Below are 22,206 nucleotides of genomic sequence, written 5' to 3'. Positions count from 1 at the left end.
CAGGTTCTGAATTCCCAAAAGTTTTCAATGCAGCTGTGGACTCTTTCCATCTGAAGAAAAGAAAATCATCAGGTAAGCATAATTTTAGTTTTTCCATGCTAAGGCGGTTTTACTTACTAAACTAGGGTTCCTCCCTAAGGTGGTGTTGGAACGTAACATTAGTCAAGAAATAGTTGTTCCTTCCTTGTGTCCTAATCCTTCTTCAGCGAAGGAATGCTTGCTTCACAATCTAGATGTGGTTCATGCCTTGAAGTTTTATCTCCAGGCTACTAAATAATTCAGGCAATCTTCTTCTTTGTTTGTCATCTATACGGGGAAGCGTAAGTGGCAGAAAGCTACTACGACTTTCCTATCTTTCTGGTTGAGGAGAGTCACTCCCTTAGCTCATGAGACAGCGGGTGCAACAGCCTCCTAAGAGGATAATGACTCATTCCTATAAAGCATTGGCTTCCTCCTGCGCTTTTAAAAACAAAGCCTCTATGGATCAGATTTGTAAGGCGGCTACCTGGTCCTTGCACACTTTTTCTAAATTTTGATGGGTTTGTTTCGGCTGAAACAGCTTTCGTGAGAAAAGTTTTGCAGGCTGTGGTGCCCATAGAATAGGTTCTGCCTCCTTTTTCTGTTCCCTCCCATTATTCATTCAGTGTCCTCTGGAGCTTGGTTATAGTTTTCCCAACAGTAAGGAATGAAGTCGTGGACTCTCCCTGCCTTATGGAAGGAAAACATAATTTATGCTTACCAGATAAATTCCTTTCATTAATTAATTTATCAGGTAAATTCTTACATAAATTATGTTTTTGCAGTTGGTATTGTTATTTATGTGTAATTTCTCTTTTTAATTTAAAACTTTTTTCTCAAATAAGAATCTAGCGGAAAGCAGCCGAAGATGGATTCAAGCTCAGCAATATAAAAAGTGGAATCTGCATTGTTTAAAGCTTCAACCCCTGTCCCCAGTACCGAGGTATGTCACATATTTCCTTAACAATTTTGATAATACATTTTGTAATAGACAACAGATCTTGGATTATTTTTGTGCAGATTTTGTTTGACATGTTTATGAATATTGGCACATAATAGCTGTAACTGTATTGCATAGTTCATGTACTCTTTTCAGCTTGGGTGTTTGCCTTTGCGGGGGCAGTTTTGGAAGGGGGATCTTCGACTGAAAATTTTTCAGTAAATAGGTACCTGCCTTTCCTACTTTTCCCACTCGTTTTTCTTAGTGGACTTCACAGCTTGGGTATTAGTTCACGAAAATCCTTACTTGTGGGAACTATCACCACCTTAGAAAACATTTTATTCTTACCTGATGATAAATTCCTTTCTTTCTTGTTGGTGATAGTCCATGAACCTACCCAAATTTAATTAGTTGGCGGCAGATTTGTTTGCACCCCTTTACCCTACTATCTTTCCTACTTCTTTCTCCTTTCCTCGGCTATTTGTAGTACTGTGAGAGAGCGGGAAGTGGAAAGGATATTTTAAAACTTTTTGTAGGGTGTCTTTGCCTCCTCCTGGTGGCCAGGAGATGAATTCCCACAAGTAAGGATTTTCATGGACTATCACCACCAAGAAAGAAAGGAATTTATCAGGTAAGAATACATTGTTATTATTTACTGTTTCTTTATATTATTGACCATTTATACATATTTTATTTAATTCAGTAACAGAACTAGACATTGTTTCTTTGACAAGATATGATGAGTTCACGGATTTCATCCTTGTGGGATTTAACCTCCTGCTAGCAGGAAGTGGCAAAGAGCACCACAGCAGAGCTGTATATATAGCTCCTCCCTTCCCCTTCCCCTCCAGTCATTCTCTTTGCCTATGTTAGTGATAGGAAGAGGTAAAGTGTGGTGTTAGTTTAGATTCTTCAATCAAGCAGTTTTTTGTTTTTAAATGGTGCCAGTGAGTACTATTTTTCTCAGGGAGAAATCATCAGTCAGTAACTTCCCAAGAGGAGTGGAGACATCGTATTTCTGCCCTGATGTTGATGATCTTAGCAAACAGTATCTAAGATACTGCTGGTTCCCACAGAGCGGTTGAAGGTAGTGTACAGAAAACATCTTCAGTGTGGAGAACTGTGTCATGCTACAAGCAGCATTGAGGTATGTTTAGTCTTGTTTCTGGTAAACTTGGTATCAGAACAGGCTGACATTATTCCCTATCTGGGAAGAGGTAATCAGTAGGCACTATGTGTAAAATGGTGGAACTGAAATTACTTTTTAATATTGATAAATATGTTCTTATATGGGCTAGACGCTGGGAGATGCGGTTTATGTGTAAGGGCTGTATTGTTATAACAGGCCTGAATATAGAACGACTACAGTTTGCATAACATGTTTATTTTTATGGGCAAAAGTTGGAGCGATAAATAAGTTAGGGGGACACATGACTTTAATGTATATTGGGAACGGCATTTTACTTTGCTTCACATGCAGTGTTTGACTCGGTTCGTGTTACGCCCATAGTGAGCGGGGCTTAATTTGCGCGCTCAGCTGCTCAGTTTTCCATCCGATCAGGCAGCACAGTCCTAAACTCTGGTGGGAGCCATTGTCAATTTGTAGACGAAGGACCGCTACTTTTGCAGACTCAGTATTTTCTGGGGGCAGGTAGGCGCCGCAGCAGAGCTGTGGCGAGGTGCAGGGGCCAAAATTGCTTAAAATTGTTTAAAATCGTTTAAAATTTGGTTATATCTGTTAAAGGTGATATACGTGTTATATAGCATATCCAACTAGCGGTGCAATATTATTCAGCTACATTGGACATATTAGGACATTGTTTATTGCTGCAGACATGGTTTTTTGAGATATCAGAAAAATTGTTGCGCTTTTAATATTTAAAGGCGCAGTACACTTTTTATGTAAAGTTTTCTTGAGTATGTTTTTTGCCTTAAGAGGTCAATAAATAAAGCTAAGAACGACTATTATTGCTATTGCTAGTCTGTTTAACATGTCTGACCTTGAGGAAAGTACTTGTTCTATGTGTTTAGATGCCATTGTGGAACCCCCTCTTACTTTTTGTCCCTCATGTACTGAAAGGGCCTTACAATGTAAAACTCAAATTTTATTTAAGGCTAAGGATGATTCTCAGTCTGAGGAGAATCAGGGCATGCCACCAAATTCTCCCCAAGCGTCACAACCTTTAACGCCCAAACAAGCGACGCCGGGTTCTTCAACCACGTCCAATTCATTTACCCTGCAGGATATGGCTGCAGTTATGTCAACTACCCTTACAGAGGTATTATCTAAGTTGCCAGTGTAACAGGGCAAACGTAGCAGGACAGCAGTCAATGTGAATACTAAGTCCTCTGATGCCTTATTAGCTATTTCCGATGTACCCTCACAGGTATCTGATTTGGGGGTCAGAGAACTTCTGTCTGAGGGGGAACTTTCCGATTCGGGAAGTGTGTTGCCTCAAACGGACTCGGACGTCATGTCCTTTAGATTTAAGCGTGAACACCTCCGCCTGTTACTTCGGGAGGTTTTAGCGACTCTGGATGACTGTGACTCTATTGTGCCACCAGAGAAATAGTGTAAGATGGACAATTATCTAGAGGTGCCTACTTACACTGATGTTTTTCCGGTTCTTAAGAGAATTTCAGAGATTATTAAGAGGGAATTGGACAGACCGGGTATCCCATTCTCACCTTCTCCTAATTTTAAGAAAATGTATCCCATATCTGACACTGTTCGGGACTCTTGGCAAACAGTCCCTAAGGTGGAGGGAGCCATTTCTACCCTGGCGAAGCGTATAACTATTCCTATTGATGAGAGTTGTGCTTTCAAATACCCCATGGATAAGAAATTGGAGGGTCTTCTAAAGAAACTGTTTATTCATCAGGGTTTCATTTTACAACCGACGGCCTGCATTGTACCAGTTACCACTGCGGCGTCTTTCTGGTTTGATGCATTAGAAGAGTCTCTTAAGACTGAGACTCCTTTTAGAGGATATTCTTGATAGAATTAAGCCGGCTAATTCTTTTATTACGGATGCTGCCTTTCAGATTGCCAAATTGGCGGCTAAGAATGCCGTATTTGCCATTTTAGAGCGTTATGGTTAGAATCTTGGTCCGCTGATGTATCATCTAAGTCAAAGCTTTTGGCTATTCCTTTCAAAGGAAAAACCCTATTCGGGCCTGACTTGAAAGAAATAATTTCTGACATCACGGGAGGTAAGGGTCATCTCCTACCTCAGGATAAAACAGCTAAACTGAGGGGTAAACAAAATAATTTTCGTTCCTTTCGGAATTTCAGAGGAGTCCCCTCTTCTTCCTCTTCTTCAGCTAAACAGGAAGGGACTTTTGCTCAGGCCAAACTTATCTGGAGACCCAACCAGGCTTGGAACAAGGGTAAAAAACCCAAAAAGACAGCTGCTTCTACCAAAACAGCATGAAGGGGCGGCCCCCGATCCGGGACCAGATCTAGTAGGGGGCAGACTTTCTCTCTTTGCCCAGGCTTGGGTAAGAGATGTTCAGGACCCCTGGGCACTGGAAATCGTGGCCCACGGGTATCAACTGGAATTCAAACATTCTCTCCCAAGTGGGAGATTTCTTCTTTCACGATTGTCTGTAGACCAGATAAAAAGAGAGGCGTTCTTACGTTGTGTAACCTCTCTACTATGGGAGTAATTTGTCCCGTTCCAATACTGGAACAGGGGCAGGGGTTTTACTCAAATCTTTTTGTGGTCCGTAAAAAAGAGGGCACGTTTCGACCTATTTTAGATCTAAAAGGTCTAAACAAGTTTCTCAGAGTCCCATCCTTCAAGATGGAGACTATTCGAACAGTTCTGCCATTGATCCGGGAGGGTCAATATATGACTATTGTGGACTTGAAGGATGCATATCGTCATATTCCTATCCACAAGGATCATCATCAGTTCCTAAGGTTTGCTTTTCTGGTCAAACGTTTTCAGTTTGTGGCTCTTCCCTTCGGGTTGGCCACAGCACCCAGAATCTTCACGTAGGTTCTAGGGTCACTTCTGGCGGTTCTCAGGCCGCGGGTTATTGCAGTGGCGCCTTATCTGGAGGATATTCTGATCCAGGCGTCTTACCATCTGACAAAAATCTCATACAGACATGGTTCTGTCCTTTGAGGACTCACGGGTGGAAGGTGAATCTAGAAAAGAGTTCATTAATTCCACAGACAAGGGTTCCTTTCTTGGGAACTCTAATAGACTCCATATATATGAAAATTTTCGTGACGGAGGTCAGAAAGTTAAAGATTCTAAATACATGCCAAGCTTTTCAGTCCAATCCTCGGCCATCAGTGGCTCAGTGCATGGAGGTAATTTGGAGGCATTGATGGTGGCGGCAATGGACATCATTCCGTTTGCTTGTTTTCATCTAAGACCACTACAACTGAGCATGCTCAGGCAGTGGAATGGAGATTATGCAAATTTGTCTCCTCAGATAGATCTGGATCAGGAGACAAGAGACTCTCTTCTTTGGTGGTTATTGCTGGATCATCTGTCCCAAGGGACGTGCTTCCGCAGACCCTCATGGGTGATAGTGACAACGGACGCCAGCCTACTAGGTTGGGGTGCAGTCTGGAATTCCCTGAAGGCTCAGGGTGTGTGGACTCGGTCAGAGTCTCTTCTTCCAGTCAATATTCTGGAATTTAGAGCAATATTCAATGCGCTTCAGGCGTGGCCTCAGTTGGCTTCGGCCAAATTCATCTGCTTTCAGTCGGACAACATCACGACTGTGGCTTACATCAATCATCAGGGAGGAACAAGGAGTTCCTAAGCGACGACAGAAGTATCCAAGATAATTCGGTGGGCGGAGACTCACTCTTGTTATCTGTCAGCAATCTACATCCTAGGAGTGGACAACTGGGAATCGGGCATTTTAAGCAGACAGACGTTCCATCCGGGGGAGTGGGAACTCCATCCGGAGGTCTTTGTCACCATGATTCTCAGATGGGGCAGACCGGAGTTGGACCTGATGGCGTCTCGTCAGAATGCCAAGCTCCCGAGATACGGATCCAGGTCAAGAGATCCTCAGGCCGAACTGATAGATGCCTTGGCAGTGCCTTGGTCGTTCAGCCTAGCTTATGTGTTTCCACCGTTTGCTCTCCTTCCCCGGGTGATTGCTCGGATCAAAGAGGAGAGGGCTTCAGTAATTCTAATCGCACCTGCATGGCCTCGCGGGACTTGGTATGCCGATCTATTGGACATGTCCTCTCTGCCACCGTGGAAGCTTCCATTGAGGCAGGACCTTCTCATTCAGGGATCCTTCCAACATCCAAATCTAGTTTCTCTGCAACTGACTGCTTGGAGATTGAACGCTTGATTTTATCTAAGCGGGGGTTCTCTGATTCGGTCATTGATACTTTGATTCAGGCACGTAAGCCTGCTACTAGAAAGGTCTACCATAAGATATTGCGTAAATATCTCTATTGGTGCGAATCCAAGGGCTACTCATGGAGTAGAGATAGGATTCCCAGGATTCTGTCTTTTCTCCATGAAGGATTGGAGAAAGGGTTATCAGCGAGTTCCTTAAAGGGACAAATTTCTGCTTGGTCGTTTTTGCTACACAAATGTTTGGCAGATGTTCCAGACGTTCAGTCTTTTTGTCAGGCTCTAACCAGAATCAAGCCTGTGTTTAGACCAATTGCTCCACCCTGGAGTTTGAATTTAGTTCTTAATGTTCTTCAAGGGGTTCCGTTTGAACCCATGCATTCCATAGATATTAAGTTGTTATCTTGGAAAGTTTTATTTTTGGTTGCTATTTCTTCTGCTCGTAGAGTTTCTGAGCTTTCAGCATTACAATGTGACTCACCTTATCTTATCTTCCATTCTGATGAGGTGGTTTTACGTACCAAACTTGGCTTCCTTCCTAAGGTTGTTTCTAATAAGAATATTAATCAGGAAAATTGTTGTTCCTTCATTATGTCCTAATCCTTCTTCTAAGAAGGAGCGTCTGTTGCATAACTTGGACGTGGTCCGTGCCCTGAAGTTTTACTTGCAGGCGACTAAGGATTTTCGTCAATCATCTTCATTATTTGTTGTTTTTTCTGGGAAGTGTAGGGGTTAGAAAGCTACGGCTACCTCCGCTTTCTTTTTGGCTCAAGAGTATCATCCGCCTGGCATATGAGACTGCTGGACAGCAGCCTCCGAAAAGGATTACGGCTCATTCTACTAGGGCTGTGGCTTCCTCATGGGCATTTAAAAACGATGCTTCTGTTGAACAGATTTGCAAGGCTACAGCTTGGTCGTCTCTTTTCCAGATTTTCCATATTTGATACTTTTGCTTCTTCTGAGGCTGGTTTTGGGAGAAAGGTTCTTGTCCCTCCCTTTCATCCGTGTCCTGTAGCTTTGGTATTGTATCCCACAAGTAAGGATGAAATCCGTGGACTCGTCATATCTTGTAAAAGAAAAGGAAATTTATGCTTACCTGATAAATTTATTTCTTTTACGATATGACGAGTCCATGGCCCTCCCTGTCATTTCTAAGACAGGTATGTACTTATTTTTATTAAACTTCAGTCACCTCTGCACCTTTGGCTTTTCCTTTCTCTTCCTATAACCTTCGGTCGAATGACTGAAGGGGGAGGGAAGGGAGGAGCTATATATGCAGCTCTGATATGGTGCTCTTTGCCACTTCCTGCTAGCAGGAGGTTTAATCCCACAAGTAAGGATGAAATCCGTGGACTCGTCATATCGTAAAAGAAATAAATTTATCAGGTAAGCATACATTTCCTTTTTGTGCTACAAGCTTGTTTTGGTTACCTTGTATTTTCTTTTTCTGTAGCTCTACCTCTCTGCAGCTACATGTCATTGGCATTGCCTGTTTTTTTTTTTAATAAATGGAAAGAGTCCACAGCTGCATTCGGGAATTTAGAACCTGGCCACCAGGAGGAGGCAAAGACACCCCAGCCAAAGGCTTAAATACTCCTCCCTCTCCCCTCATCCCCCAGTCATTCTTTGCCTTTTGTCCCAAGAGGTTGGCAGAGAAGTGTCAGAAGTTTTCGATAGTCTCTTATAGAGGGTAGTACTCTTCGGCATGGGACTGAAGTTTTAAGTAGTCCTGTCAGCCTCTCGGTGAGAGCATGGGTGAAAGAGTCCGGAGATGCAGGTAGAGTCTTTCTGCAAAACCATCCCGACTCATATTAACTGCTCCACAAGCAATCAGCGTTGGCGAGTTTCGCTGCCTGCTTTTTTCTCTCAAGTCCATGGCAGAGGCGACGCTACTATCTGACACACTTGAAGGGCCCTGTTACTGTTCCACGGCATAGATTCCGGTAAGATTGTTTCATTTTACTTTCATCTTGGATGTATTGTTATTTCAACTGTTTATTCGAGTGGGGCTACAACCTTTCGGGGATAACTTTAACATAGGGTCTCAGTGAGGCTCCTTTTTGTATCTAAGAATCAAGGGTTAATATCTCCTGAGGGGGATTATTGAACCAGGGGGGTTTATAATCATGTTTGTTATGTGATTCTGTCTGCTACTGTGTAGTGTTGCTTCGGCTCGTGGCTATTTTGGAACTTAACGGCCTATGTCTAGTGACTTGGCCTTTTCGGTCGGGCGCGGTTTTGCATGGACTACACGATTTACAGTGTTGTTTTCCTGACCGCGTGGCGACGGAGAAATCCTGGTCCGCTGGTGTCTGGTTCTCTGGAATTGTCCCAGTTATGGAGTATTCTTGGAGACGGATGTGTCTGATTCAGACTCTACTTCTTGCGAATAATTTGATTCGGCCCGGGTGATACATGCCCATCAGTTCTGTTCCGAATGCTGTTTTAGGATGCTCTGTTCCTCGGGATCGGGGAATCGGGTGCCCACTGAGCCATCCGTCTCTGGGGATTCTATTTCTCACGAGACGAGTTCCCTACTATCATCTCTTACTACGCATGCAGGTAACCTAAACGCTACTTATCCTTTCTAGGAAGTGTGGCCTGTTCCCACCGGAGGTTACGACACGGTTCTGCATGGCCATATCTTTGGCGCTGGCGCATCTGCACCTCCCCGGGAGTGTGCTTACTATATTGTCTGTTTCGTTAACCGGGGCTCGTCAGGTGTGGGATCGCCTGTTGCAGTTCAGCCTTCCAGGGGAGTGACTGCTCCTGAGGCCTCGGGGTCAACCATCGGGCCGGTGTTTCCCTTTGTCACGGCGGAGGTATGTTGCCCCTTTCGTTATAGACTGGCGCGCCTTCATGTCCTAAGGCATGTTTTTGGCATTGCTGGAGGATCCCACTCTTAATGGGTCTGGGGATTCTCAGTCTTACTCTTCGACTGGCTTGCATACATAGACAGACATAAGGGGATGAAGTAATCTTCTTATAGTCTTTGTTATTTGTGTATCCTTTTCCAGTTCTGAGCTTGGAAGTCTCGGACTCCTGTTGGGCTGGTCCTGCGGGTCTGTCCGTTCTTACTGGACGATAACCTATGGGTTGCCTTATATTTTAATTTCAAACGGTGAGGATGATTTTTATTTGGTTTAAAGCTAATGTTGTCGTGTGATATTTCCGTTGGGAACTTTCCTCTCTGGAATTGATACTCGCGATTTTATTTGCTCTGTTTACAAAGGTCTGTCTGTCTATTCTTTATCCCTCCATCATCGAGGGAGACTCTGTGTCCTTGACAGTGCTGGGGCCCTTGGTTTCAGGCTGGTCCTGACTGGGTACAAATCCTTCTGTCTTTGAGGCCTAGTTTAAACACGTGGCGACATGCTCAGTCTTTTCCGAATTTTCGGGAACTAGAGTGTTCCTTCCCGTTGTGGAGGCTTGGAAGATTTAGTTCCTTCATACCGCTGTTCTTACGGTTTTGCCTTTCTTGGTCTCTTTGGAAGTGTCCTTTTTAGGACTTATTCCTTTTAGAGGTTCTCTTCCTTTGGGTCGAGACTTTCTGGACTTTGTCCGGTTTTTGTGGCGGCTTTGGCCGCTTAATTAGGAAGTGAAGGCCAAGAGGCTCTCTCTTCCTTCGGGAGTTAGTCGTCTCCATATCAGGGCTTTTTGCTTAGGGGATTTTTTTCTGCCTGGGTTCGAGATGCTTTGCATTCTTCTCCCTTGGGTGTGGTCCTCTGGAACGTTAATCTGAAAGGATTATGGAGACTAGCCTTTCTTCTACTCTCTTTCAGGTGACTCTGTTCTTGTTTTATTTTCCCTTAGTGCTGCTCTTGGGGCATTTGGGCTCTAGAGAAATTGCGTGACTTTGTTGCGGCCTAGTAGCTTGCTGGGGGGGTGTTGACCTCCGGCTAAGGGTGTTCTCTTCCCTTTGGGCTGGAAATTCGAGTGAGTCCTGTACCCGTTCTCCGGGTTTCCCGGTTCTCATTCCCTGTGATGTCTGATTGCTTCAGACTTGGTATCTTGTGTTCCCTGAGGGTGTCGTTCGTTCTATGATGATTCTGGGTCCCAGGTCTGGAGTTCTTGTCTTGGATCCTTCCTGGATGTCTGGAGACTTGTGATCCGATGGACTGGTTTGGGATGACCCAGTTTTTTTAGGGACCCTATGTTGCGACATAGGGGCTAGCTCTTTAGGCTTGCAAGCAGGCCAGAGTTCTCATCCACCTTCGGGTACTGGTTATAAACTTTAAGGCCTGACTTGTCCTTGGGATGGAGTCTGCTCCTTCATGGGGAGGTTTTTTTCTCGGTTTGGTCAATAGTGCTGTCTGGATGATTTTTCATTCGGTCCGTATTTTGATCATACTATGGCTTCATGTCTTGTGGATGTGTATGCTTTTCTTATCTGTGTCCTTCCTTTTGGAGGGGATAGTTTATCTTCCTTATCAGTTGGGGGTTTCCTCTCTCTGGAGGGTCCTTGTCCTGCCCTGTGTGTAGGAGGTTGGTTCAGTTGGCTTATTTCTGTAAGGGGCAGCATCTGCTGCTCTGTGGGCTCTGTTCCACCTGCTGGAAATTGGTCTCTCTACGTAGAGACGGTCTTAAAAGAGTTGTGACAGGTCCTTCTACGGATCTATTGCACTTTTCTCTGTTCCAGGTCCTAGGGGGTTCTCCTTGGGAGTGCCTTATTTTGGAGGACTGGATTGGGTTGTCACCCGAGCTCTTTTGGGGTGGGTGAGTCCCCTCTTTCTCCAACATAGGTGTGTCCGGTCCACGGCGTCATCCTTACTTGTGGGATATTCTCCTCCCCAACAGGAAATGGCAAAGAGCCCAGCAAAGCTGGTCACATGATCCCTCCTAGGCTCCGCCTACCCCAGTCATTCTCTTTGCCGTTGTACAGGCAACATCTCCACGGAGATGGCTTAGAGTTTTTTTAGTGTTTAACTGTAGTTTTTCATTATTCAATCAAGAGTTTGTTATTTTCAAATAGTGCTGGTACGTACTATTTACTCAGAAACAGAAAAGAGATGAAGAATTCTGTTTGTATGAGGAAAATGATTTTAGCAACCGTAACTAAAATCCATGGCTGTTCCACACAGGACTGTTGAGAGCATTAACTTCAGTTGGGGGAACAGTTTGCAGTCCTTTGCTGCTTGAGGTATGACACATTCTAACAAGACGATGTAATGCTGGAAGCTGTCATTTTCCCTATGGGATCCGGTAAGCCATGTTTATTACGATTGTAAATAAGGGCTTCACAAGGGCTTATTTAGACTGTAGACATTTTTTGGGCTAAATCGATTGATATTAACACTTATTTAGCCTTGAGGAATCATTTATTCTGGGTATTTTGATATAATAATATCGGCAGGCACTGTTTTAGACACCTTATTCTTTAGGGGCTTTCCCAAAGCATAGGCAGAGTCTCATTTTCGCGCCGGTGTTGCGCACTTGTTTTTGAGAGGCATGGCATGCAGTCGCATGTGAGAGGAGCTCTGATACTTATAAAAGACTTCTGAAGGCATCATTTGGTATCGTATTCCCCTTGGGTTTGGTTGGGTCTCAGCAAAGCAGATACCAGGGACTGTAAAGGGGTTAAAGCTTAAAACGGCTCCGGTTCCGTTATTTTAAGGGTTAAAGCTTCCAAAATTGGTGTGCAATATTTTCAAGGCTTTGAGACACTGTGGTGAAAGTTTGGTGAATTTTGAACAATTCCTTCATGTTTTTTCGCAATTGCAGTAATAAAGTGTGTTCAGTTTAAAATTTAAAGTGACAGTAACGGTTTTATTTCAAAACGTTTTTTGTACTTTCTTATCAAGTTTATGCCTGTTTAACATGTCTGAACTACCAGATAGACTGTGTTCTGAATGTGGGGAAGCCAGAATTCCTATTCATTTAAATAAATGTGATTTATGTGATAATGACAATGATGCCCAAGATGATTCCTCAAGTGAGGGGAGTAAGCATGGTACTGCATCATTCCCTCCTTCGTCTACACGAGTCTTGCCCACTCAGGAGGCCCCTAGTACATCTAGCGCGCCAATACTCCTTACTATGCAACAATTAACGGCTGTAATGGATAATTCTGTCAAAAACATTTTAGCCAAAATGAACCCTTGTCAGCGTAAGCGTGGATGCTCTGTTTTAGTTACTGAAGAGCATGACGACGCTGATATTAATATCTCTGAAGGGCCCCTAACCCAATCTGAGGGAGCCAGGGAGGTTTTGTCTGAGGGAGAAATTACTGATTTAGGGAACATTTCTCAGCAGGCTGAATCTGATGTGATTACTTTTAAATTTAAATTGGAACATCTCCGCATTTTGCTTAAGGAGGTATTATCCACTCTGGATGATTGTGAAAATTTGGTCATCCCAGAGAAACTATGTAAAATGGACAAGTTCCTAGAGGTGCCGGGGCTCCCAGAAGCTTTTCCTATACCCAAGCGGGTGGCGGACATTGTTAATAAAGAATGGGAAAGGCCCGGTATTCCTTTCGTCCCTCCCCCCATATTTAAAAAATTGTTTCCTATGGTCGACCCCAGAAAGGACTTATGGCAGTCAGTCCCCAAGGTCGAGGGAGCGGTTTCTACTTTAAACAAACGCACCACTATTCCCATAGAGGATAGTTGTGCTTTCAAAGATCCTATGGATAAAAAATTAGAAGGTTTGCTTAAAAAGATGTTTGTTCAGCAGGGTTACCTTCTACAACCCATTTCATGCATTGTCCCTGTCACTACAGCCGCATATTTCTGGTTTGATGAACTGATTAAGGTGCTCGATAGTGACTCTCCTCCTTATGAGGAGATTATGGACAGAGTCAATGCTCTCAAATTGGCTAATTCTTTCACTCTAGACGCCTCTTTGCAATTGGCTAAGTTAGCGGCTAAGAATTCTGGGTTTGCTATTGTGGCGCGCAGAGCGCTTTGGTTGAAATCTTGGTCGGCTGATGCGTCTTCCAAGAACAAGCTACTAAACATTCCTTTCAAGGGGAAAACGCTGTTTGGTCCTGACTTGAAAGAGATTATCTCTGATATCACTGGGGGTAAGGGTCATGCCCTTCCTCAGGATCGGCCTTTCAAGGCAAAAAATAGACCTAATTTTCGTCCCTTTCGTAAAAACGGACCAGCCCAAGGTGCTACGTCCTCTAAGCAAGAGGGTAATACTTCTCAGGCCAAGCCAGCTTGGAGACCAATGCAAGGCTGGAACAAGGGAAAGCAGGCAAAGAAACCTGCCACTGCTACCAAGACAGCATGAAATATCGGCCCCCGATCCGGGACCGGATCTGGTGGGGGGCAGACTCTCTCTCTTCGCTCAGGCTTGGGCAAGAGATGTTCTGGATCCTTGGGCGCTAGAAATAGTCTCCTAGGGTTATCTTCTGGAATTCAAGGGACTTCCCCCAAGGGGAAGGTTCCACAGGTCTCAGTTGTCTTCAGACCACATAAAAAGACAGGCGTTCTTACATTGTGTAGAAGACCTGTTAAAAATGGGAGTGATTCATCCTGTTCCATTGAGAGAACAAGGGATGGGGTTCTACTCCAATCTGTTCATAGTTCCCAAAAAAGAGGGAACATTCAGACCAATCCTAGATCTCAAGATCTTAAACAAATTTCTCAAGGTCCCATCTTTCAAGATGGAAACCATTCGAACTATCCTTCCTTCCATCCAGGAAGGTCAATTCATGACCACGGTGGATTTAAAGGATGCGTATCTACATATTCCTATCCACAAGGAACATCATCGGTTCCTAAGGTTTACATTCCTGGACAAACATTACCAGTTCGTGGCGCTTCCTTTCGGATTAGCCACTGCTCCAAGGATTTTCACAAAGGTACTAGGGTCCCTTCTAGCTGTGCTAAGACCAAGGGGCATTGCAGTAGTACCTTACCTGGACGACATTCTGATTCAAGCGTCGTCCCTCCCTCGAGCAAAGGCTCACACGGACATCGTCCTGGCCTTTCTCAGATCGCACGGCTGGAAAGTGAACGTGGAAAAGAGTTCTCTATCCCCGTCAACAAGGGTTCCCTTCTTGGGAACAATTATAGACTCCTCAGAAATGAGGATTTTTCTAACAGAGGCCAGAAAGACAAAGCTTCTGGACTCTTGTCGAATACTTCATTCCGTTCCTCTTCCTTCCGTAGCTCAGTGCATGGAAGTGATCGGGTTGATGGTAGCGGCAATGGACATAGTTCCTTTTGCGCGCATTCATCTAAGACCATTACAACTGTGCATGCTCAGTCAGTGGAATGGGGACTATACAGACTTGTCTCCAAAGATACAAGTAAATCAGAGGACCAGAGACTCACTCCGTTGGTGGCTGTCCCTGGACAACCTGTCACGAGGGATGACATTCCACAGACCAGAGTGGGTCATTGTCACGACCGACGCCAGTCTGATGGGCTGGGGCGCGGTCTGGGGATCCCTGAAAGCTCAGGGTCTTTGGTCTCGGGAAGAATCTCTTCTACCGATAAATATTCTGGAACTGAGAGCGATATTCAATGCTCTCAAGGCTTGGCCTCAGCTAGCGAGGACCAAGTTCATACGGTTTCAATCAGACAACATGACGACTGTTGCGTACATCAACCATCAGGGGGGAACAAGGAGTTCCCTAGCGATGGAAGAAGTGACCAAGATTATTCTATGGGCGGAGTCTCACTCCTGCCACCTGTCTGCTATCCACATCCCGGGAGTGGAAAATTGGGAAGCGGATTTTCTGAGTCGTCAGACATTGCATCCGGGGGAGTGGGAACTCCATCCGGAAATCTTTGCCCAAGTCACGCAACTTTGGGGCATTCCAGACATGGATCTGATGGCCTCTCGTCAGAACTTCAAAGTTCCTTGCTACGGGTCCAGATCCAGGGATCCCAAGGCGGCTCTAGTGGATGCACTAGTAGCACCTTGGACCTTCAAACTAGCTTATGTGTTCCCGCCGTTTCCTCTCATCCCCAGGCTGGTAGCCAGGATCAATCAGGAGAGGGCGTCGGTGATCTTGATAGCTCCTGCGTGGCCACGCAGGACTTGGTATGCAGATCTGGTGAATATGTCATCGGCTCCACCTTGGAAGCTACCTTTGAGACGAGACCTTCTTGTTCAGGGTCCGTTCGAACATCCGAATCTGGTTTCACTCCAGCTGACTGCTTGGAGATTGAACGCTTGATTTTATCGAAGCGAGGTTTCTCAGATTCTGTTATCGATACTCTTGTTCAGGCCAGGAAGCCTGTAACTAGAAAGATTTACCACAAAATTTGGAAAAAATATATCTGTTGGTGTGAATCTAAAGGATTCCCTTGGGACAAGGTTAAGATTCCTAGGATTCTATCCTTCCTTCTAGAAGGATTGGAAAAAGGATTATCGGCAAGTTCCCTGAAGGGACAGATTTCTGCCTTGTCGGTGTTACTTCACAAAAAACTGGCAGCTGTGCCAGATGTTCAAGCCTTTGTTCAGGCTCTGGTTAGAATCAAGCCTGTTTACAAACCTTTGACTCCTCCTTGGAGTCTCAATTTAGTTCTTTCAGTTCTTCAGGGGGTTCCGTTTGAACCCTTACATTCCGTTGATATTAAGTTATTATCTTGGAAAGTTTTGTTTTTAGTTGCAATTTCTTCTGCTAGAAGAGTTTCAGAATTATCTGCTCTGCAGTGTTCTCCTCCTTATCTGGTGTTCCATGCAGATAAGGTGGTTTTACGTACTAAACCTGGTTTTCTTCCAAAAGTTGTTTCTAACAAAAACATTAACCAGGAGATTATCGTACCTTCTCTGTGTCCGAAACCAGTTTCAAAGAAGGAACGCTTGTTGCACAATTTGGATGTTGTTCGCGCTCTAAAATTCTATTTAGATGCTACAAAGGATTTTAGACAAACATCTTCCCTGTTTGTTGTTTATTCAGGTAAAAGGAGAGGTCAAAAAGCAACTTCTACCTCTCTCTCTTTTTGGATTAAAAGCATCATCAGATTGGCTTACGAGACTGCCGGACGGCAGCCTCCCGAAAGAATCACGGCTCATTCCACTAGGGCTGTGGCTTCCACATGGGCCTTCAAGAACGAGGCTTTTGTTGATCAGATATGTAGGGCAGCGACTTGGTCTTCACTGCACACTTTTACCAAATTTTACAAGTTTGATACTTTTGCTTCTTCTGAGGCTATTTTTGGGAGAAAGGTTTTGCAAGCCGTGGTGCCTTCCATTTAGGTGACCTGATTTGCTCCCTCCCTTCATCCGTGTCCTAAAGCTTTGGTATTGGTTCCCACAAGTAAGGATGACGCCGTGGACCGGACACACCTATGTTGTAGAAAACAGAATTTATGTTTACCTTATAAATTTCTTTCTCCAACGGTGTGTCCGGTCCACGGCCCGCCCTGGTTTTTTAATCAGGTCTGATAATTTATTTTCTTTAACTACAGTCACCACGGTACCATATGGTTTCTCCTATGCTATTATTCCTCCTTAACGTCGGTCGAATGACTGGGGTAGGCGGAGCCTAGGAGGGATCATGTGACCAGCTTTGCTGGGCTCTTTGCCATTTCCTGTTGGGGAGGAGAATATCCCACAAGTAAGGATGACGCCGTGGACCGGACACACCGTTGGAGAAAGAAATTTATCAGGTAAACATAAATTCTGTTTTTATTCTTTCATTCCCTGGGGGCTTGTGGTTGGGGTCTTCTGTCCACCTGTCTATCAGACATGTCTGTCGCTTGGGCTGGGCCGGTGTTGGAGCATTCGAGGTACAGTAAGCCTTTTTGAGGTTTCTCCTTTCTCGACATTCAAGATTTGTGGGAAGGACTGGCAGCTCTTAGCCTGCAACGTTATCAACTGGTTAGTGGATATTTAAGATCCTTCAGATTGCTATCTTCAGCTGCTTTCTACTTGCCCTGCAAGTATTTGTTTCAGAGTCATTTTTAGATGACTGCAGCGTGCAGTGTTTTTGCTTCAGGTGTTGTTTATCAGACCTATCTGAGCTTGCTGCACAAGATTTCGTTCTGAATATTTCGGTATTCTGAGATACCTATTTGCGACTTGGGGCCCTTCGTCTTTTGTTGCTTTCTAGTGTGTGGTTGCACTGTGTTAGGGGAAGATCCTTCTCTCTGTTTCAGACTCCCGGACTTATCCTGTGGTTTCTGTATTTCTGGGGTCTGGGCATTGCCTCCCCTTTTTTCTATTAGACTGGTTGGGTCTCTTTTTTTAGCCTGACTCGGGTTTTTGGTCTGTTTTGTTTTTTGTTGTTTTTTTTTTTTTTTAGGACTCGTGCCCTTTTAAGCTTTTTTTTTCTGGAGTTCCTTATGCTAGCTGGAAGCTAGCTCAGCATACTAATGCACTGTGGCTACTCTGCACTGTAGCAAACCGAGGGTTGCAATTTCGATCCCCGGCAAGGTCTTCTCAGCCTTTCCTCCTTTCGAGATTGATAAAATGAGCAGGGCCTTGAGCCCCTTAAGGGGGATTAGCTGCGTTTAATCATGTTTCTTTTACAAGATCCGATGAGTCCACGGATTCCATCCTTACTTATGGGATATCGCCTCCTGGTCAACAGGAGGAGGCAAAGAGCACCACAGCAGAGCTGTATATATAGCTCCTCCCTTCCCTCCCACCCCAGTCATTCTCTTTGCCTGTGTTAGAAATAGGAAGAGGTAAAGTGAGGTGTTAGTTTAGTTTCTTCAATCAAGAGTTTTTTATTTTTAAATGGTGCCAGTGAGTACTATTTTATTACAGGGCGTAGCCAGGACCTGGTCAGTCTCTTGTTAGCAGAGCTACAGGTGGCTTTAAAGCATTGGGAACTGGTGGGATTCATTTTTCACTGCACCTCCCATACTGTATGCTGCCCTTTTCAGTATGGTCTTAGCAATTCTAACTAAGGCCCCGTATGTCTCCACAGAAAGACATGAAGATACAGAAGACTTCTTCATAGCTGTGGGACGATTCATGCTGTCGATCAGCACCAAGGTATGTGCAGCTCTTTTTCTGGGACAGCCTTAACTCAGGAATCGCTGCAGCCTTTATTTCTGTAATCCCCTAATTTTACCCAGGGCCTCCCTGAAGGTGTTAAGGAGGATGTGGTGGGGATGGATAGATTGGGACGCTCAGGACACATTTATGGAATATGTGGGAGCGCATATGGACTTTGTGCTGACGCTGGGGCTAATCATGTATGACCCTAAAAGCGGAGCATGTCTCCGGTGTTTATGTGGATCTGGTGTGTGTGTGTGTTACTGTCACTTGCGAGGACCGCATGGTGTTTGTACGCATAGGCAGCGTTTTTCTGTGGCCAGAGACTTAGGCGTGGGTGAGAGAGTAGAGACCGCATGGCTTTTATTTTGCGATCGCAGCGACATACGGTTCTTGAGGCCCAATCACTATGACGCTAGGGGTTAGTGACCGCACTCTGAATGCCGCGCAACTACGTTCTGTATTACGCAGCGTGGGTGAGAGAGTGATCGGAGCTTCACGGTCTGCCGGGACCGCATGGTTTTATGTTATAGGAGCAAGCGGTCTTAAACAGTGTATATTGGAAAGCGGAGACAACTCAAGGGGGCAGGTAGGCGCCTCAGCAGAGCTGTTGAGGCGACAGAGGCATAGTTTAACGTTCCAGTTTTTGAAAGTAATATTACTTGCTCTTACTTTTTATCTTCCTCTGATGTCTTCGGTTTAATTTGATTTGTGTGTATAATCTGTCACTTTAAGGTTAATTTTTAAAGGTACAGCTGCACACTTTATTCAGAGGTCTTTAATTAACATATTAGTTGCAAGTCAAGACCAAGTCTGTTTTTATTTATGCTAACATGGATATGAATGTTACATGTTCACTATGTTTGAATGCACTTGTGGAACCTCCCATTACCTTTTGCCCCTCGTGTACTGAGAGGGCTTTACAGTTCAGGGAGCAGATGTTTTTTGATGCAGATTTAAATAAGGCAGATGCTTCTCAAGGTTCTAACGATGAGAATCAGAGTATGCCACATCTTTCTCCCCAAGCGTCACAGTCCCTAACGCCTACCCAGGCACAGTCCAGTACCTCTGCAGTTTCACCTGCATTTACTCTAAAGGACATAGCAACTGTTATGTCCTCTACACTTTCTGAAGCGTTGTCTGCCTTTCCCGTACTGCAAGGCAAACGCAGAAGGAAGGTCGACCTTGTGGTCAATAAGACTTCGGATGCTTTAATAGCGAGGTCAGAAATGCCTTTACAGGGATCAGAATTGGAGCCCTTATCTGAAAGTGAGCTTTCTGAATCGGATAGCGCCCTGCTGCCGACTGATTCAGAAGTAATATCTTTCCGGTTTAAATTGGAACACCTCCGCCTGTTATTGAAGGAGGTTTTGGTGACTCTGGACGACTGCGATTGAATCGTGGTTCCTTCAGAAAAATTGAGTAAGTTGGACAGATATCTAGAAGTCCCTTCTTATTCAGATGTTCCAATTCCCAAGAGAACTTCAGAAATTATTGCTAAGGAATGGGAGAGACCGGGTATACCATTCTCTCCTCCTGTTTTCAGGAAGATGTATCCCATAGCGGATTCTATCAGGAATTCTTGGCAGACGGTTCCTAAGGTGGAAGGTGCTATTTCCACTTTGGCTAAACGAACTTCTATCCCTATTGAGGATAGTTGTGCTTTTAAGGGCCTTATGGATAAGAAATTAGAGGGTTTTCTTAAGAAACTCTATGTTCATCAAGGGTTACTTTTACATCCGGCAGCCTGCATCATCACGGTTACCACGGCGGCTGCTTATTGGTTTGATGCTCTGGAGAAATCTCTTAAAACTGAGACTCCTTTGGAAGAGATACAGGACAGAATTAAAGCCCTTAAGCTGGCTAATTCCTTTGTGACAGATGCTTCTCTGCAAATTACTAAATTGGCAGCTAAGAGCTCAGGTTTTTCAATCTTAGCACGTAGGGCCTTATGGTCTGCTGACGTGTCATCCAAAACTAAGCTTTTGGCTATTCCTTACAAGGGAAATACCTTGTTTGGTCCTGACTTGAAAGAAATCATTTCTGACATCACGGGAGGTAAGAGTCACCTCCTCCCTCAGGGTAAGAAATCAAAACAGAGGGGTCGGCAGAGTAATTTTCATTCCTTTCGAAATTTCAAGGGAACCCCCTCTTCCCCTTCAACTAAACAGGGGGGGGGGCTATTCTAAACCCAAGTCCACGTGGAGGCCCAACCAGGCTTGGAACAAGGGCAAACAACCCAAGAAACCCATTGCTGCCACGAAGTCATCATGAAGGGACGGCCCCCGATCTGGGACCGGATCTAGTGGGGGGCAGACTATAATTTTTTGTCCAGGCTTAGATAAGAGACGTTCAGGATCCTTAGGCAATAGATATAGTATCCCAGGGATACAAACTGGAGTTCAGAAATGCTTCCCACAGAGAAATATTCCTTCTTTCTCGATTGTCTGTAGACCAGATAAAGAGAGAGGCGTTCTTACGCTGTGTAAGAGACCTATCCTCCATGGGAGTAATTTGTCCCATTCCAATTCAGGAACGTACAGGGATTTTATTCAAATCTGTTTGTAGTTCCAAAAAAAGAGGGAACTTTCAGACCTATCTTAGATCTCAAGAGTCTAAAGTTTCTCAGAGTTCCATCTTTCAAGATGGAAACTATTCGTACCATTCTTCCATTGATCCAGGAGGGTCAATTTATGACTACCGTGGATCTAAAGGATGCATATCTTCATGTTCCTATCCACAGAGATCATCACAAGTTCCTGAGGATTGCCTTTCTAGACAAACACTTTCCGTTCGTGGCTCTTCCTTTTGGTCTGGCCACGGCACCCAGAATTTTCACAAAGGTTCTATGGTCGCTGCTAGCGGTTTTGAGACCGCGGGGCATTGTAGTGGCGCCTTATCTGGACGATATTCTGATCCAGGCGTCGTCTTACCAGCTAACAAAGTCTCATACCGACATTGTTCTGTCCTTCCTGAGGACTCATGGGTGGAAGGTAAATCTGGAGAAGAGTTCTTTAGTTCCACAGACACGGGTTCCTTTCTTGGGAACTCTAATCGACTCTCTATCCATGAAAATATTTTTGACGGAGGTCAGAAAATTAAAGATTCTGAACACATGCCGAGCCCTTCAGACCAATCCTCGGCCGTCAGTGGCTTAGTGCATGGAGGTAATTGGATTGATGGTAGCGGCAATGGACATCATTCCATTTGCTCGGTTTCATCTCAGGCCTCTGCAACTGAACATGCTCAGACAGTGGAATGGAGATTATACAAATTTGTCTCCTCAAATACATCTGGATCAGGAGACAAGGGAATCTCTTCTATGGTGGTTGTGACTGGATCATCTATCCCAGGGGACATGCTTTCTCAGACCCTCATGGGTGATAGTGACAACGGACGCCAGCCTATTGGGTAACGTAACAACGGTGGCCTACATCAATCATCAGGGGGGAACAAGAAGTTCCTTAGCGATGACAGAAGTAGCCAGGATAATTCAGTGGGCAGAGTCTCACTCTTGCCATCTATCCGCGATCCACATCCCAGCAGATTTTCTGAGCAGACAGACATTTCATCCGGGAGAGTGGGAACTCCATCCGGAGGTATTTGCCGAACTGATTCTCAGATGGGGCAGGCCAGAGTTGGATCTCATGGCATCTCGCCAGAATGCCAAGCTTCCGAGATACGGGTCCAGGTCCAGGGATCCCCAGGTTGAGCTGATAGATGCCTTGGCAGTGCCTTGGTTCTTCAGCCTAGCTTGTGTGTTCCCTCCATTTGCTCTCCTTCCCCGGGTGATTGCTTGAGTCAAACAGGAGAGGGCTTCGGTGATACTCATCGCCCCTGCGTGGCCTCGCAGGACTTGGTATGCCGATCTGGTGGACATGTCATCCCAGCCTCCGTGGAAGCTTCCATTGAGGAAAGACCTTCTCATTCAGGGACCCTTCCATCTTCTGAATCTAGTTTCTCTGCAGTTAACTGCTTGGAGATTGGACACTTGATTTT

The 22,206-nt window shown here is 44.8% G+C and overlaps 1 protein-coding gene across 1 annotated transcript in view; it reads left to right on the top strand.

Annotated features, from left to right (window-relative positions):
- The window catches only part of MTHFD1L (methylenetetrahydrofolate dehydrogenase (NADP+ dependent) 1 like), a 1,099,716-nt gene that overhangs the window by 117,073 nt on the left and 960,437 nt on the right, over positions 1-22,206 (top strand). Inside the window, exon 6 of the mRNA XM_053711891.1 lies at positions 864-961. Within this exon, the coding sequence (XP_053567866.1) occupies positions 864-961 (98 nt within the window). The remainder of the gene's footprint in view (positions 1-863; positions 962-22,206) is intronic.

Source organism: Bombina bombina, chromosome 4, assembly GCF_027579735.1.
Source record: "Bombina bombina isolate aBomBom1 chromosome 4, aBomBom1.pri, whole genome shotgun sequence".
NCBI lineage: Eukaryota > Metazoa > Chordata > Amphibia > Anura > Bombinatoridae > Bombina > Bombina bombina.
This window is presented reverse-complemented; position numbering and strand designations above follow the sequence as displayed.